The 13,334-nt window shown below is 32.9% G+C and overlaps 1 protein-coding gene and 1 long non-coding RNA gene across 3 annotated transcripts; one reads left to right on the top strand and one right to left on the bottom strand.

The window, feature by feature from the left end:
* Positions 1-666: 666 nt before the first annotated feature.
* On the bottom strand, positions 667-12,498 carry LOC109180378 (kinesin light chain 3). 2 transcript variants are annotated; one of them, XR_002054059.1, is made up of 18 exons: positions 12,243-12,498; positions 11,800-11,895; positions 11,454-11,638; positions 11,228-11,332; positions 10,833-10,933; positions 10,445-10,523; positions 9,274-9,285; positions 9,118-9,183; positions 6,890-6,958; positions 6,740-6,796; positions 6,511-6,588; positions 6,235-6,332; positions 6,102-6,147; positions 4,464-4,591; positions 2,760-2,863; positions 2,237-2,299; positions 1,421-1,483; positions 667-1,032 (listed from the first exon to the last, which is right to left on the bottom strand). XR_002054059.1 is itself a non-coding variant. In XM_019329906.1 (18 exons), the coding sequence occupies exons 1-18, from the start codon at positions 12,343-12,345 to the stop codon at positions 829-831; spliced, it is 1,662 nt and encodes a 553-aa protein (XP_019185451.1). In that variant the 5' UTR covers positions 12,346-12,498; the 3' UTR covers positions 667-828. The 2 variants fall into 2 exon arrangements, 1 of the variants encoding a protein (XP_019185451.1); XM_019329906.1 differs by having other exon boundaries at positions 2,760-2,868.
* LOC109180387 lies at positions 6,337-7,259 on the top strand. The gene is made up of 3 exons (XR_002054071.1): positions 6,337-6,420; positions 6,469-6,473; positions 7,249-7,259. It is a non-coding gene; the product is annotated as an uncharacterized LOC109180387 (long non-coding RNA).
* Positions 12,499-13,334: the final 836 nt, after the last annotated feature.

Genomic DNA, 13,334 nt, shown 5'->3' with positions numbered 1-13,334 from the left:
ATGGTTTAACTAGTTAATATTTAGCGTATCTTTTAACTGATTGCATTAATTAGAGGATTTAACTAGTTAATAATATTAACTGATGGTAGAAAAGTGTTTAGTAAATTAACTGTTAACTGATAGCTGTTTGATATAATTTCTTTTCTCAAAAAGCTAATTGAAAAAATTGCTTTAAGCCGTCTTAAAAATTTTAGTATTTAACGTAAACACCACATGAAAGGGTGATTCTCTAACTGAGAAAAGGGCTAATGGTATGCTCAGTTGTTAAAAGACAGTAGTACAATACTAGTATACTAACCCCTGTGCTGGTGATGGTAACTGACCTAACAAAAAAAATAATAATAAAACATACAGTACAAGTGTCTTATTATACTAATTATTACTATATGGAGTTGGAATCTTTAAATGGGCCATTGCACAAGCGTTCTGATCCGAAATTGATTTCACCTTTTAGATTTTTGTCCTTTCTAACATTCATGATATAAAAAATAAAAATAATTTATTAAGGCCGAAAGGGAAGGGCTCGAAGGAGGTGTTAAATAATCCCGCGAGTCTTTTGCACGGCACGTAGCCGATGTCCGAATTGCTTAATCGTACAGTCGCATGTTGTCTTTAATGAGAAGAATGTGATCAAACAATTCAACATCAAGTGACGTATAACTACTATAAGGACAAATAATAATAATAATAATAATAATAATAATAATAATTCCACAAATAAAAACTATTTATTTAGACTGTCGGCTCGTTAATGAATGCATTATTAGTCATTTCATAAAATATATTTATTCGAATGGTCTAAAAATTAAAATTAAATATTGTAAAGACTTAGCTTATGGGTCCTCCTTTGGCTGAGAGTTCCATTTCCATGCGGATAATTTCGGCTTTCAGTTGCTGTAAATCGGCTTTTCTGGACTGATCAGCGGTCAGGCTTTTGCCACCGCTGTTTATTAGAACAAACAGATGCTTCAGGCATGAAAGATAATCCGATTTTACTTCAGGGATATCAGCCAACGATTTCTCTGTCTCAAACTGCAAAAAACCCAAATCGGTTCACATTTATATGGACTCTACGGCATTCCTGGTGATATTATTTCACCACTATATAGAACTAGATGAGTACAAGTTCTTAAGTCATCCAAAAACACTTCTATCGTTAACATTGCTATCATGAAATAGTATGTCTATTATGTATTGCGTAGCTAACTTGTATACCGTCTTCATCAAACAGTTCTACAAAGCATTATAATCATAAGAGTTTCAGATCTACGGTCAAGTTTCATTCAACTTGCAAGATTGGGCATTAGGAATGACTTGGAGCAAATAGAAAAGGTTCTTTTCTTCCTTTGCTAAAGCCTAGAGTAGTCATACTACTAAAATCCAAAGTTAACAAGGATTTTGAAAAATGAATTATGCATACCTCCCTGAAAGCAGAAATGCATTGATGAAGAGCATTCTCAGCCTCACCAACAAGACCATCCACCTATTTGAGATGACAAAGAAAGAAAAATACATCGGAATATTAACTATGACAGCTAAAATGGTGGTCCTATTTCTCATTTTATGAGCATCTTGTTTCTAGAATTTTGAAAACAATGCTCCTAATAAAAAATGCCCATCAGAATACATACAAAGACAAGCTTGGATTTCAAGAAAATGAATTGAAATACAAACGGTCTATCATAAGTCTTATCCTTGTTGTAACGTTGCATAAAGGACTGATATTCATCTGTATTGGAGACAAAATGCAAGGAACCACAGAAGTAAAACCTAATTTCATCAGAGTGCATATCAGTTTGGTGCTGGAGGATGGACTACTTCATAGGATAGACTTACATAAAAGCTGAAAAAGGAGAGTTCTTTGGTTGGATGGATGTTCGTCCAAGGAACTGAAGGCAGAACAGGTATGCTTAGAGTTAAATAAAAAATGTGCATTCAGATGAAGTTTAACATGAACCAACCTCTTGAAAAGTAAACAATCAATCCTATATTTGGAAGACACCAAAGACAAATCATATATTTAAATAGGCAGGATCTTCAACTAACAATGATTATGAAACAATATGACAGTAGCATACAAAAGGTTGTTCTCCATTCTCCAACATGATAATGCAATGGCATAACTGATTCAATGAACAGCTTCCACATAATTGATAACATAATCACAAGAGCATCCACTTAACATTCCAAAGGAAGAAAATGGATATCTATAAGAGGTCACAGAAAGTACACTGACCTTTGATTCCTGAAGTTCCACTTTTGCCACCTCCAACAATGCAAGGGTGTTAAGTGATTTCAACTGCAGGAACATCCAAGCAGAAACTAGAATTACACCAGAACAGTAACCAAGGTATAACCCAACGCAAAAACAACAGCATATACAAAATAATGTTATAGTTGACAAGAAGAAAAGGAGAAAATAATATATAGATTTGCTTTCTTCACCACTGCTGGTTAATAAATGAGTCCTGTGGAAGCAGCAGTGAAGCAAGCAGCTTGGTACATAGTGTATCAGCACCTTATAGAAGGTAAGCATAACAAACAAGAAAACAAATGTCATACAGGCATACAGCAATAAATTGCAAGCTACTGTAGAATAAACAAGAGAAATAGTAAGGTTTCAACAATTTTAACATGTTCATTAAATTTTTAGCACAACTTCATAGAGAAATGTTGGTGAAAAACTTGAAGAAAAGGGATATCCACAAGATTTTTTTTTCCATTTTACAACAGTAAAATACTTAAACAGGTAAGCTGACCAGGGTCATTAGTGCTAACTGTCTGTATCTTCCAGTTTGCTTGGATACTCCAAAGGATTTCGGCTGTCCTCTCTCTTTTACTGTTTGAGCTAGAACTTTTCGGGCTACCCTATGACCAAAAATTATTAAAGATCAAAAACTGGTGGCAAACAAGAAGAAAGTTGATGAATTTTTACCTCTTTGTATCAAGCACTTTTCTGGATATAGTTAATCACAAAGAAATAATTGCATTGTCCTTTAAAAATTCACGAAAAGTTCTGCAAAGGCACCATTAAATATCATCTGTGAGTTATGCAAAGTTAGGGATGACAATTTCAATCCATTTGTGGATATCCACCGACGTGGATAGGGTTTTTTGTATGATAGCGAGTGGTGGGTCTTAAAAAATTATATACAAAACCCACATAGAACCCAACCCGACCCACCATAATATATATATATATATATATATATATATATATATATATATATATATATTAATAGTAAAATAAATACTAGTATGTAGTTAATTCTAAAACTTTTTTTTTTTATAATTGTCATTAAGTTTTTTACTATTTTTAATTCTAAACTAATAAGTTTATTTGAAAAAAAAAAAATATTAACAATTTAGTTATTATATTTGAATATTTTTATAATTTTATGTTTTAGTATAAGTAGTGAATTTTATTATTTTATTATGTGCAAATAACTTAAATATTATTATTATTATTATTATTTAAAATTTGTTAATAAGATAATAAGTGATAGGTATCTGTAGTGGGTACTCACATCTGCTGGGCCGGGGATGGGTTTCTAAAAAGTCCACCTGCTGCAGGTCGGCCTGCAGGGATAGGAGTGGGCGGAGAAAGTGTAAGGGTGGGTCTGGTGGTGGATGTAGCCATCCTTGACCAATTGCCATCACTATGCAAAGTATATGACTAACTAGAATGCTAAATTCAGTAAGAATTTTCCTTGACTTTCAGTGCATTTAAGAAACATATTCATTCCAAAAAGTGGAAGTTCTATCTTTAGAACTCAGAAAGCAGTTCTGTTGTACCATTGCATTATATAGAGAGAATGAAAAGTAAATTTAGTTAAGACTTAATGTCAATCTAAACGAGGCCAGCTACAAAGAGTCATAGATAGATAAACCCATTGTAAGCATATCCTTCTTAAGCACCCCCCCCCCCCCCCCGCCCCCCACACACACACACACACACACATCATACCGCAAAAAGAGCCATGTTCGAATAAACACAGATTTAGGAAATTGTATTTGATGGCACTGTTAAGTGTTAATAATTAATTAGCTGCATTGTTCTATACTTGTCCCCCATATCAATTCAGTACTCTCTTTCATCCAGTGCTTATATCAATTTGAGGAAAAGGGTCGTTGGAAATCAACCTACTAAACAATTCAATGTATTATAGATGACAAGGGTTGTTAGGATTTGGGAAGAACCAAAGGAAGGCAGTTTTTAGCGATAGTGACCCACATAGCAACATGAAAGAAGCATAAGCAAGATGTTGTTAACTGTAAACACATAGGTTACTCATGAATTTGACTTTAACAACTAAGTGTTCAAGAGACTAAAATACAAGCAAAAGAAAGAAAACTTTGTAAACACATAGGTTACTCATGAATTTGACTTCAGTAATTGAGTGTTCAAGAGAATAGTAGAATACAATACAAGCAAAGGAAATTGAAGGTAATACCCCATTTACCTAATTGATTGGCTTAAAAGATCCTTTGCCATATCAAGCTCAGTGATTGCTTGAGTAACATTCGTCTTCCTTAGTTTATTGGAGCTAAGCATTTTCAGTCTAGCTATATGAAGAATATTGCCTGCAATCTACTAAAAAAGAACTAAATGAGATAAATCTATTAAAAATTACAATGCAAAGTAGGCATGTTTAACATGGAAATTATTATAAACAATATAATTTACATCATAAAGTAAATAAAATTTCTTGCATTTCAAGATATGCAAACATTACTTGGGAATTAGGGCAATAATGTGAAGATAACAGATTCCTGTTACTCACACATTGATAATTTAAATAAGTTCCATAATTGACTATAAAAAATTTATTAAAAAAATAAAAATAAAAACAAAAAACAAAACTTAAGAGTATGTAAACTATTCGTTGCTATTCATTTAAAGAGCAAATTCCACTTTTAGTCATCAACTATTGTGGCATTACCACATTTAATCCTACTCATTTTATTTTGTTTCATTATATCCTTGACCTTCCTTTGCTTGACACAATTAGTCATCCATTTAAATTTCTATCATTCCACTATTTAATAAAGATAGCTAACGTGTAATTTTATCATTTAATTAAAAGAGTTTACAAGAGAGGGAGAGAAAATTACATGTTGGAGCAAAAGGCTTGAATGATGAATTACATGTCAGCCCTCTTTATTAATGGAGGCATGACAAAAATTTAAATAGATGACTAATTGTAGCAAGCAAATGAAAGTCAATGATGTAACAAGGCAAATTAAAAGAGTAGGATTAAATGTGGCAACGCCACAATAGTCAAGAACTAAAAGTGGAATTTGCTCTCATTTAAATTACTCCGTTAGTTTTTGAAACAAAATGATTTCTCTATTATTTAAAAATAATTTTGAGTAGAATTATTTCTCCAATAAAAAGGACATCATATGTTTGAATTATTGTTCTTATAATATTTTTGTAAAAAAGTACATATACTCTATGTATGTATGGAGTATAAATTAAGGACATTGTTGTAGTAACACTTCTCAGTCTTAATTGAGATCAAATATATATTCTTACTAATAAAATATTGACATCATGTTAACAATTATGTTTGAAATCCTAATTAATGTTTCTTGTTAAAGTTAAACAATACTCATAATAACTATCCTGCAATTTATTTAAATTATATTCATACAAAAACAAGGCATTCTCTTAATCATACTATCTATTTAGACATGTATTAATAATAATTGATTATTGAAGATGTTTGAGACTCTCTAAAATATTCATCAATATTTATTTGAATTATATTTTCAAACAAAAAACAATATATTTATTTTGGAAAAGTACTTTTGAATTGAATTACTGAGTATTTTTTAATAAAATAAATGTCATATATTATTGTTGTTGTTGTTGTATAGAAGGCAGGGTTGCTCTCATAGTCCCATCCTGTCCATATTTTAAAATGTCATATATTTTACTCATTATTATCACCATGCACCACACCTTCGATCATATATATATTTGAGGGGGCATCGGATGGCAAGATATTCCACTAGTTTCCATAGCAGTTTTATGCAACCACGGCATATAAATTAACAGAATTTGGGCCATTGTACAAGTTTGAGATTTCACAAACCTCAATGTGATTTTCAGGAAGTAGAGTTTTCCGGGCATCAAGACATCTGCACCAGAAATTCATACCAAATTATACACACCAGGAAGTACACCACTCTAACCTCTCAACAATTAGTTAAAATACTGAAATTCACCTTTCTAAAAGCTGTTGAGCATCTGTTAAGCTCCCTTGAGTCAGAAGGGTTAGGGCAAGGCGATCTGCTGCAAGTACTGTGTCCAGAGAACCCCATCCCTAAAAATCAGAAAAAGAAAATGCATGGATATAGAGGATTACTATAAGGGAGATAAACCATTTCATAAAAACATGAAAAGCAAAAGTAGTTGAAACAACATGAGGAAAAAAGTTGCATAAATTAATTTAATAGGAGACAATGTTAAAGATTAAAGAAGATGACCAAAAAGTTGATAACCTTAGACAGTTCCATTTTATGCAAGATCTTTCTCTGCAGGCTCAATGCCTCTGCAATTCGGTTGGACTTCAAGTACATCTGTATAAAGGAGTAAACCCTAAGATAAGTCATATAAGTTTTTTTTTGAAAGTTAAACCATTAGCTTGTAAGTTTAAAAAATAGTTTTGTTTTCCTGCATAATGAAAGTTTCACAGAAGCATCCTATGGACACAACAAGTGGAAGAACAACCTCAGCAAGATGCTGCATCCTCTTGGTGCATATGATAGATTCACCTTGACCAACATCCTACCTTGCCAAACATAAGATTAAGAAAAGTAGCATAAATTATTTAACAATAGGTTACCCATAATCTGTCATTCTAAGAAACTTATACCAAACCTCTAAAATCCGAATAGAATCCCAAATAAGGGTCTCAGAATCCTTCTCTTTCCCTTGGAGGCGCAGAACCTGGAATTTTATTTGTATTTTTGGTCAGTAAAAGAAATTTGAGGATTTAACCACTACTGCAGTTTTCTCCAAAAGAAAACCACATTTGACAGCCAAATACATCAAGAATGGTCACTGAAAATTAAACAGTGTGCAAGCCAATTGAGTATCAACTAATTAAGGGTGCATTTGGGAGAGAAGGTGGCAGTGAGATTGGAGTGGTATACTGCTCTAACTACAGTTCATCCAAACAGCCTTTTGGAGTTGGAACACTTCAATCTCTCCCAAGTGCACCCTAAGTGAATGAATAGCAGTTGAATCTGGAAGGCGCTTAAACATATTGAGTGTCTCCTAGAACTGATAAGGAAACACAGTGTTTTAAATATTAATGGAGGAAAAAACTGCATGAGATAAAGATAGGAATCTTATTTGTAGGCATGATCTAGAAACAAAGGCTTCAATTAAATCTTATGATACATGCTGATGCCAAGATTATTTAGGAAGTCTTATTTTATTACTATTGCATTACATAGTTTAGATATTTAGAAACTACTAAATAGTTATTTAGAAATTACTAAACTAAATAGTTATTTTAACTTATTACTCTTGGTCTTCGAATTAGCTTAGGTAGTTTAATTATTTAGAAACTACCAAATAATTAATCATTCTTAGTTTAGGAATCTTTGTAATCAACCCTATAAAAGGGAGTATTATTTAGAATAACTAGATATTCTGATGCATTCGTTGGTCAACAGTACTACTGCAAAAGGGCGCAAGTGCCACTTGTTAGGCCTTTTGTCATCCAAGCCTGCCCCTCCACAAGCCAGTACACAAAATGCCCCGTCATCCGCCCGTGTTCCATTACCCATACATCCATCACTCAACTCGCAACAACCCAAATTTAAATTCCTCACACCCGAACAAAAGGCCGAGCGCATGGCCAAAAACTTATGCTACAACTGTGATGAAAAAATTTTTCAGGGTCATAAATGCCGCAACCTTTTTATGTTGTGGACATTAGAGGATGGTGAAGAACCGCCTGGTGGGCTTGCATCCACAGAGGACTTCCCTGAATTCAGCCTGGACGCACGCGATGGCATCACCTGAATTCAACCTGAACGTTGTCACCTGCTTCAAGCTTGAGGACAAGCTTGATCTCCAGGACGGGGGTGATGATGCATTCGTTGGTCAACAGTACTACTGCAAAAGGGCGCAAATCTTACAGATTGGCACCCTCGATTTAAGCAATCTGATTTATTCTCTTTACTTTTTTATCTCAATTAGTATTATTTCAGAATTTCTTTATAGTTGGTAATTATCTTTCCTTCCTTAGTTAATTATGTTGGTAGTCCTTAAATAGGACAGCAATATATGATTGAAAGACAAGTTGGAAATTGAATAAAGTCAAAAGGAAGTTTCTTCCTCCAACTTCTCCCCAACTCTCTCTTCTCTCATTCTGTTTTCCCTTCTTCACGATTGGGAAGAACAGAACCAATCGTTCAAACTCTGTCTCTCATAGGCCCATAACGAGAAGTATATCTCGTGAACATATCATATTGTCCCGTGCGATGCACGATCTAAATTTATATAATTAAATATGAAGTACTGTTGTAACATTTATAATAAAAGAAAGAGATACATGAATTAAAATTTTAAGTTCTTTATGATAGACCTAATTTAAGTATAATAAATAGATACCTGAATTAAAATTTAATTTACAAAAATAAAAATTTATAATTAAATAATAAGAAGCTAAGTAAATTGATTATTACACATTATTAAAAACTTCATGGTAAACAACGTTAGTAGTTGAAGTACTAATAGTATTCGAGTCACTACATATTAATACTTTCAATCCATTTAGATTGCTAACCTTAGAAGCAGCAACGTACAATTGATCATTATGTTTTGGGTCTCAAGGAGAAGATATATGCATTGGGTCTAACGGAGTTCTGGGTCTCAAGCAAACCCAGTGTTTTCTTCTTTTCCTTTTCCAACTATTATTCATTGTTCATTTTTCCTTATGATTTCTTGCCCATGACGGGAGAACATAACATCTTGCATGCATATACGTCCTAGCCTTGATATAAGATGTATGACATCTAAACATCTAATTAGCAGTACTTCATATAAAAGGAGAAGATATATGCATTGGGAAGATATAAAGAACATGACATTACAGTTCCAAGATGATACATTGTATCAGCATAGTCAGGGTGAGCTTCCCCCAACACACGCCTCTTTATCTGAACAATCAAAAGGGTGAAGGTATGACAATATTAGAAACATTAATTACAATAAATGACAAATTTAAAGTTAAACCATTAACCACATACCTTTAAAGCACGCTGCCAAGCATATTGGACAAAGAAAATAAAATAGCATCAGTAGTGGGGAAATGCATTTCAATTTTCATGCAATGCTCTCTATGACAAAGTATTTCTATCTACAATGTAAAAGGGGCAACCTGATTCAAAACCATCAAAGTGATAAAAAACCAGAGCAAATGTTCTCAGACAAGAAATGCAAGATATAAATTTTTAGTAGCATATCCAACTTGATATAAACTTCCTATTTATTGTTAGAAAGACAAGGTTAAAGTCTAGGAGTTGACTCCTTGGGGCCATGCCATCCAGTTACACAACCTGGAGATTTGCCTAATGTATACGGAGGAGGCACTTGGCATAAACCATGGGGCTTAGTCCAGCCTAAAGTCCAGGTAAAGTAAATGAATAAATAAGAGTCTACTCATCTACAGATTGCTTCAAACCATGCTATATACATGCCTCTGAGTTGAAGCCACATTCTAAATAAGCCTTATATTTGACTGCAAAAGATAATACGGAGTAACTAAGTTGGAAACAAATTAATCTTTCTGTCAACACTTTTTTTAATTTGTTTTTACTACTAAATAAACCTTAAGAGTGTAATATAGGTTGTAATCAGAGTCATTTTATATATAAGTCTGTGTATTGACCATTTTTAGCACTTTGATCAATATAATAATATGTATTGTTATCAACACAAAAGCATTTTCATTCTTCAGTTAAACAGCACAAGTTAAGCTGTGCTTTTAACATATTATGCCATTTCTTCTGTTTATGGAAGCTTATAAACCAACCTAAAGCCAATAAGTGTCTGCAGATGAGAGCCATATTCTAAGGAGTAGCCAATATATTTTGAATATTAGTTTAGCGACAAGGAAAATAGGCTACACTTGAAAACATTCATAAAAAGATTTGAGCATTTTATTATGCATTAATAAACAGTATTCTTACTCACTGATTAATAGTATTTATTATCCATATCTTTCAAGGGTTAAAATGAGTCAGAAGTGTGCCACTATCTTTATGGTGAAAATTTTTATTCTATAGGGACTTAACACATATTTTCATGATTTTAAAACACCAGAATGTGTCTTTAGAGAAAAACTCAATCAAGGATGAGCACATCTGATGTAAAAGAAAAAGAAGCAAAAGGTATCTGCCATTTCTTTTGTGGCTTTACCTCATAGCAAACACGAGCTTGTTCTAAATTTCGTTGCACAAGATAGAATTGACCTAAATTGTGAAGCGCTGCCCCAACCCTAGATCAAGAACAAGTACAAATTATAAGGATCTGATGACAGACCTCCCAACCTCAAACAAGATGTCATGTGGTGTAGAGAACAAGAAAAAAAAAAAACAACTGATCAATATGCAGGTTACATTTGCAATCGCTGTTTTAACAAGAAGCATGCCAAAAAAAAAAAAAAAGGGATTTATGATTGTTATGGAATGTACAAGTTTTATAACTTTCAAGTCGCAAAATTCACATTAGCAGTGGTAAGAAGATGGAATTAAGCAGCACATTAATAAAGAAAAGGCACTCATAACCTTTGAAAATTAACATCTACCGTATATCATCATGTCCAAATGATTCCTCGAGGATACTGATTGCCTCCAAATATAAAGGTTCTGCTTTGTCTAAATCCTTTTTAACTCTATACAACTCTGCCTGTCACAGATACAAACTCATAGATAGAGATTTCCCAAAGAGATAGTAGATAATACTCCAGAAGAAAATAGAGAACATAATATGAACAGTTGCAGAATGGAAGTTCAGTAATGGTCTTCTCCACATACCCAAGCATATCCCTCAGGAAAGGCAGCAGAAGAGAATTTATTAAAGGAAAAGAGGGAAAGAAAAAGGAAAATGCGGCAAAAAAAAGACCTTATAGGACACAGTGTAAATCAAAGATTCAATGAGCCTTGACAAACATTAGAGAATGCAGAAAGCACATATACCCACCAGATTGTTGCATGCAGATGCTACATGCGAATCTGTGTCCCCAAAACCTTCTTTAGCTTCCTGGATGGCAGCAAGGAAAAGTTTCTCAGCATCCTCCATCTTTCCCTGGTTAAAATAGGATCAGAACTGCAGATCAGATGTGAACCACACTAATAATAGAAATTAGAAAATGAGAACAAAAACAGCTTACACTAGAGAATCAGCAAAACAGTCAGGTAAGACATACCTGTAAGAATAAATCCCTTCCACTGTCTGTAAAGACTCTCCATTTCTGAGTGTGTATATTTGATGTGATAGAGCCATCCTCAATTTTTTGCAATCCAGCTATTTTAGCCTCATTTGCATCATTAGAACTCACAGGAGTCGAAACATCTTCAGCCATCACAACAGTAGCTTGTCCTCCAAGGATTACTGATATAATAAGAATTATGTTGCATATGTTTAATGAAATATGTTTCTAACACTGTAAGCCAAAAGATCAACTTTTCTAATGGAAGGCCATAGTAACAAGGTGTGCTGGGATGTACACCAAAATATATGTAGATAACACTCTGAAGAAAAAAAAATTGTACCAGCTTGTCCAAATAGAAATATCCATTTGAATGGGTGCCTACTCAAACTATCACCTTCAAAGCCATGTTGATTAACACACTCAAGTTTTCCTGAAACTGAATTAGTGTAGGATGATGAGGGATTAGCATACAAGGAAATTGGAAAACTGCAAATGCACAAATACAAGGAAAGTGTTAAACTATGTGTCAAAATAAAAATAAAAAATTAAAATTAAAATAAAAAAATAAAACTCCTTAATGCAATAAAATATGAATCATCTTGCTAATTATACTTATACACTATTCAGAAGTATGCCAAATATTACACTTAGAAGCAATATAAATCAAACGCGATTCCTGAAATGTAAACAGTGAGGCATTAAAGAATTCATTTAGATTAGATAAACTAACTTCAATTTGAGATTTTTTTCTTCTTCTTTATACAGAACAGAGTTAACAAAGACCTGCATTGGACAGAAAAATGGAAGATCTTTTCTGAAGTGACGTGGCAGAAGAAGATAGCCGGAATCCTCCGAGTAGTTTAGCAGCTGCTCGCCGGAAAATCATTGGAATTTGTATACAGTATAAATTTAACTAGATAAGCAAATCCTAAATTTCTTTTCTTCGAATTTTATTTTTGGAATTTGAAAAAAATTCTTGATTAAAGTATTAAACCCTAAACCCTGTTTCAGAAGTAAAATTTTGTTCGGCGTCCCTCTAGCCACATCTCCAAATTTGAACCATCACCTAATATTTTGTTCAATTTAATTTTTGTGCCTCTATTTTAATTTAGTTAATTACTGTTCTTAATTCAGTTAATTGCACCACTTTTCAAATTACATGGATTAAATTGAACAAAATAAATATATAATGGCCCTGTTTGGTAAAAAATTGGCCTATATGTCAATTTTGGCCTATTTGACCACTATTAATTGTTTGATTTAGTTAAAATATCAATATAAATGTTTGGTTAATTAGCTTTTTGCAACTCCAAAAGGCTAAAATTAAAAAAGTTACTCCTAGCAACTTTTTCAATTAGCTTTTTGAGAAAATAAATTATACCAAACAGCTATCCGCTAACAGCTAATTTACCAAACACTTTTCTACCATCAGCTAATGTTATCAACTATTTATACCCTCTAATTAACACAATCAGCCAACAGCAAACAGCTATCAGCTAACAGCCATTTTACCAAACAGGGCCAATAACTAAATTGAACAAAACACTATAATACATAAATCTGATAAGTACTTTGTCACTGACTCACCGGTGAGGTAGTGAACGTAAATTAAATTGAAGGACCAAATGTGCCAAGATTTTAAAAATCATGGGATCAAATATAAAAAATAAAAATAAATAAATAAATAAATAAATAAATAAATAAAGTAAAAGTTGTGAGACCAAAAGTATAAGACTCTGTTTGGCAAATTTAGCTAAAAAGCTATAAGCTCGGAGCTGAAAACTGAAGAGCTGTTAAGCTAGCTGTTATGATGGAAAGTTTTTAGTAAAATTAGCTTTTTGATAAGCTGATAAATGTAAAAATACTAACAAGGCC

The sequence above is a fragment of the Ipomoea nil genome, unplaced genomic scaffold (assembly GCF_001879475.1).
Source record: "Ipomoea nil cultivar Tokyo-kokei standard unplaced genomic scaffold, Asagao_1.1 scaffold1026, whole genome shotgun sequence".
NCBI classification, from domain to species: Eukaryota; Viridiplantae; Streptophyta; class Magnoliopsida; order Solanales; family Convolvulaceae; genus Ipomoea; species Ipomoea nil.
This window is presented reverse-complemented; position numbering and strand designations above follow the sequence as displayed.

Coding starts and splice junctions, on each gene's coding strand:
- LOC109180378 (XM_019329906.1), bottom strand. CDS start 12,345: ATGATTTTCCGGCGAGCAGCTGCTAAACTACTCGGAGGATTCCGGCTA. Junction 10,524..10,832: donor TTTGGACATGATGATATACG/GTAGATGTTAAT, acceptor TTCTTGATCTAG/GGTTGGGGCAGCGCTTCACA. Junction 6,148..6,234: donor GCTCAACAGCTTTTAGAAAG/GTGAATTTCAGT, acceptor TTTCTGGTGCAG/ATGTCTTGATGCCCGGAAAA.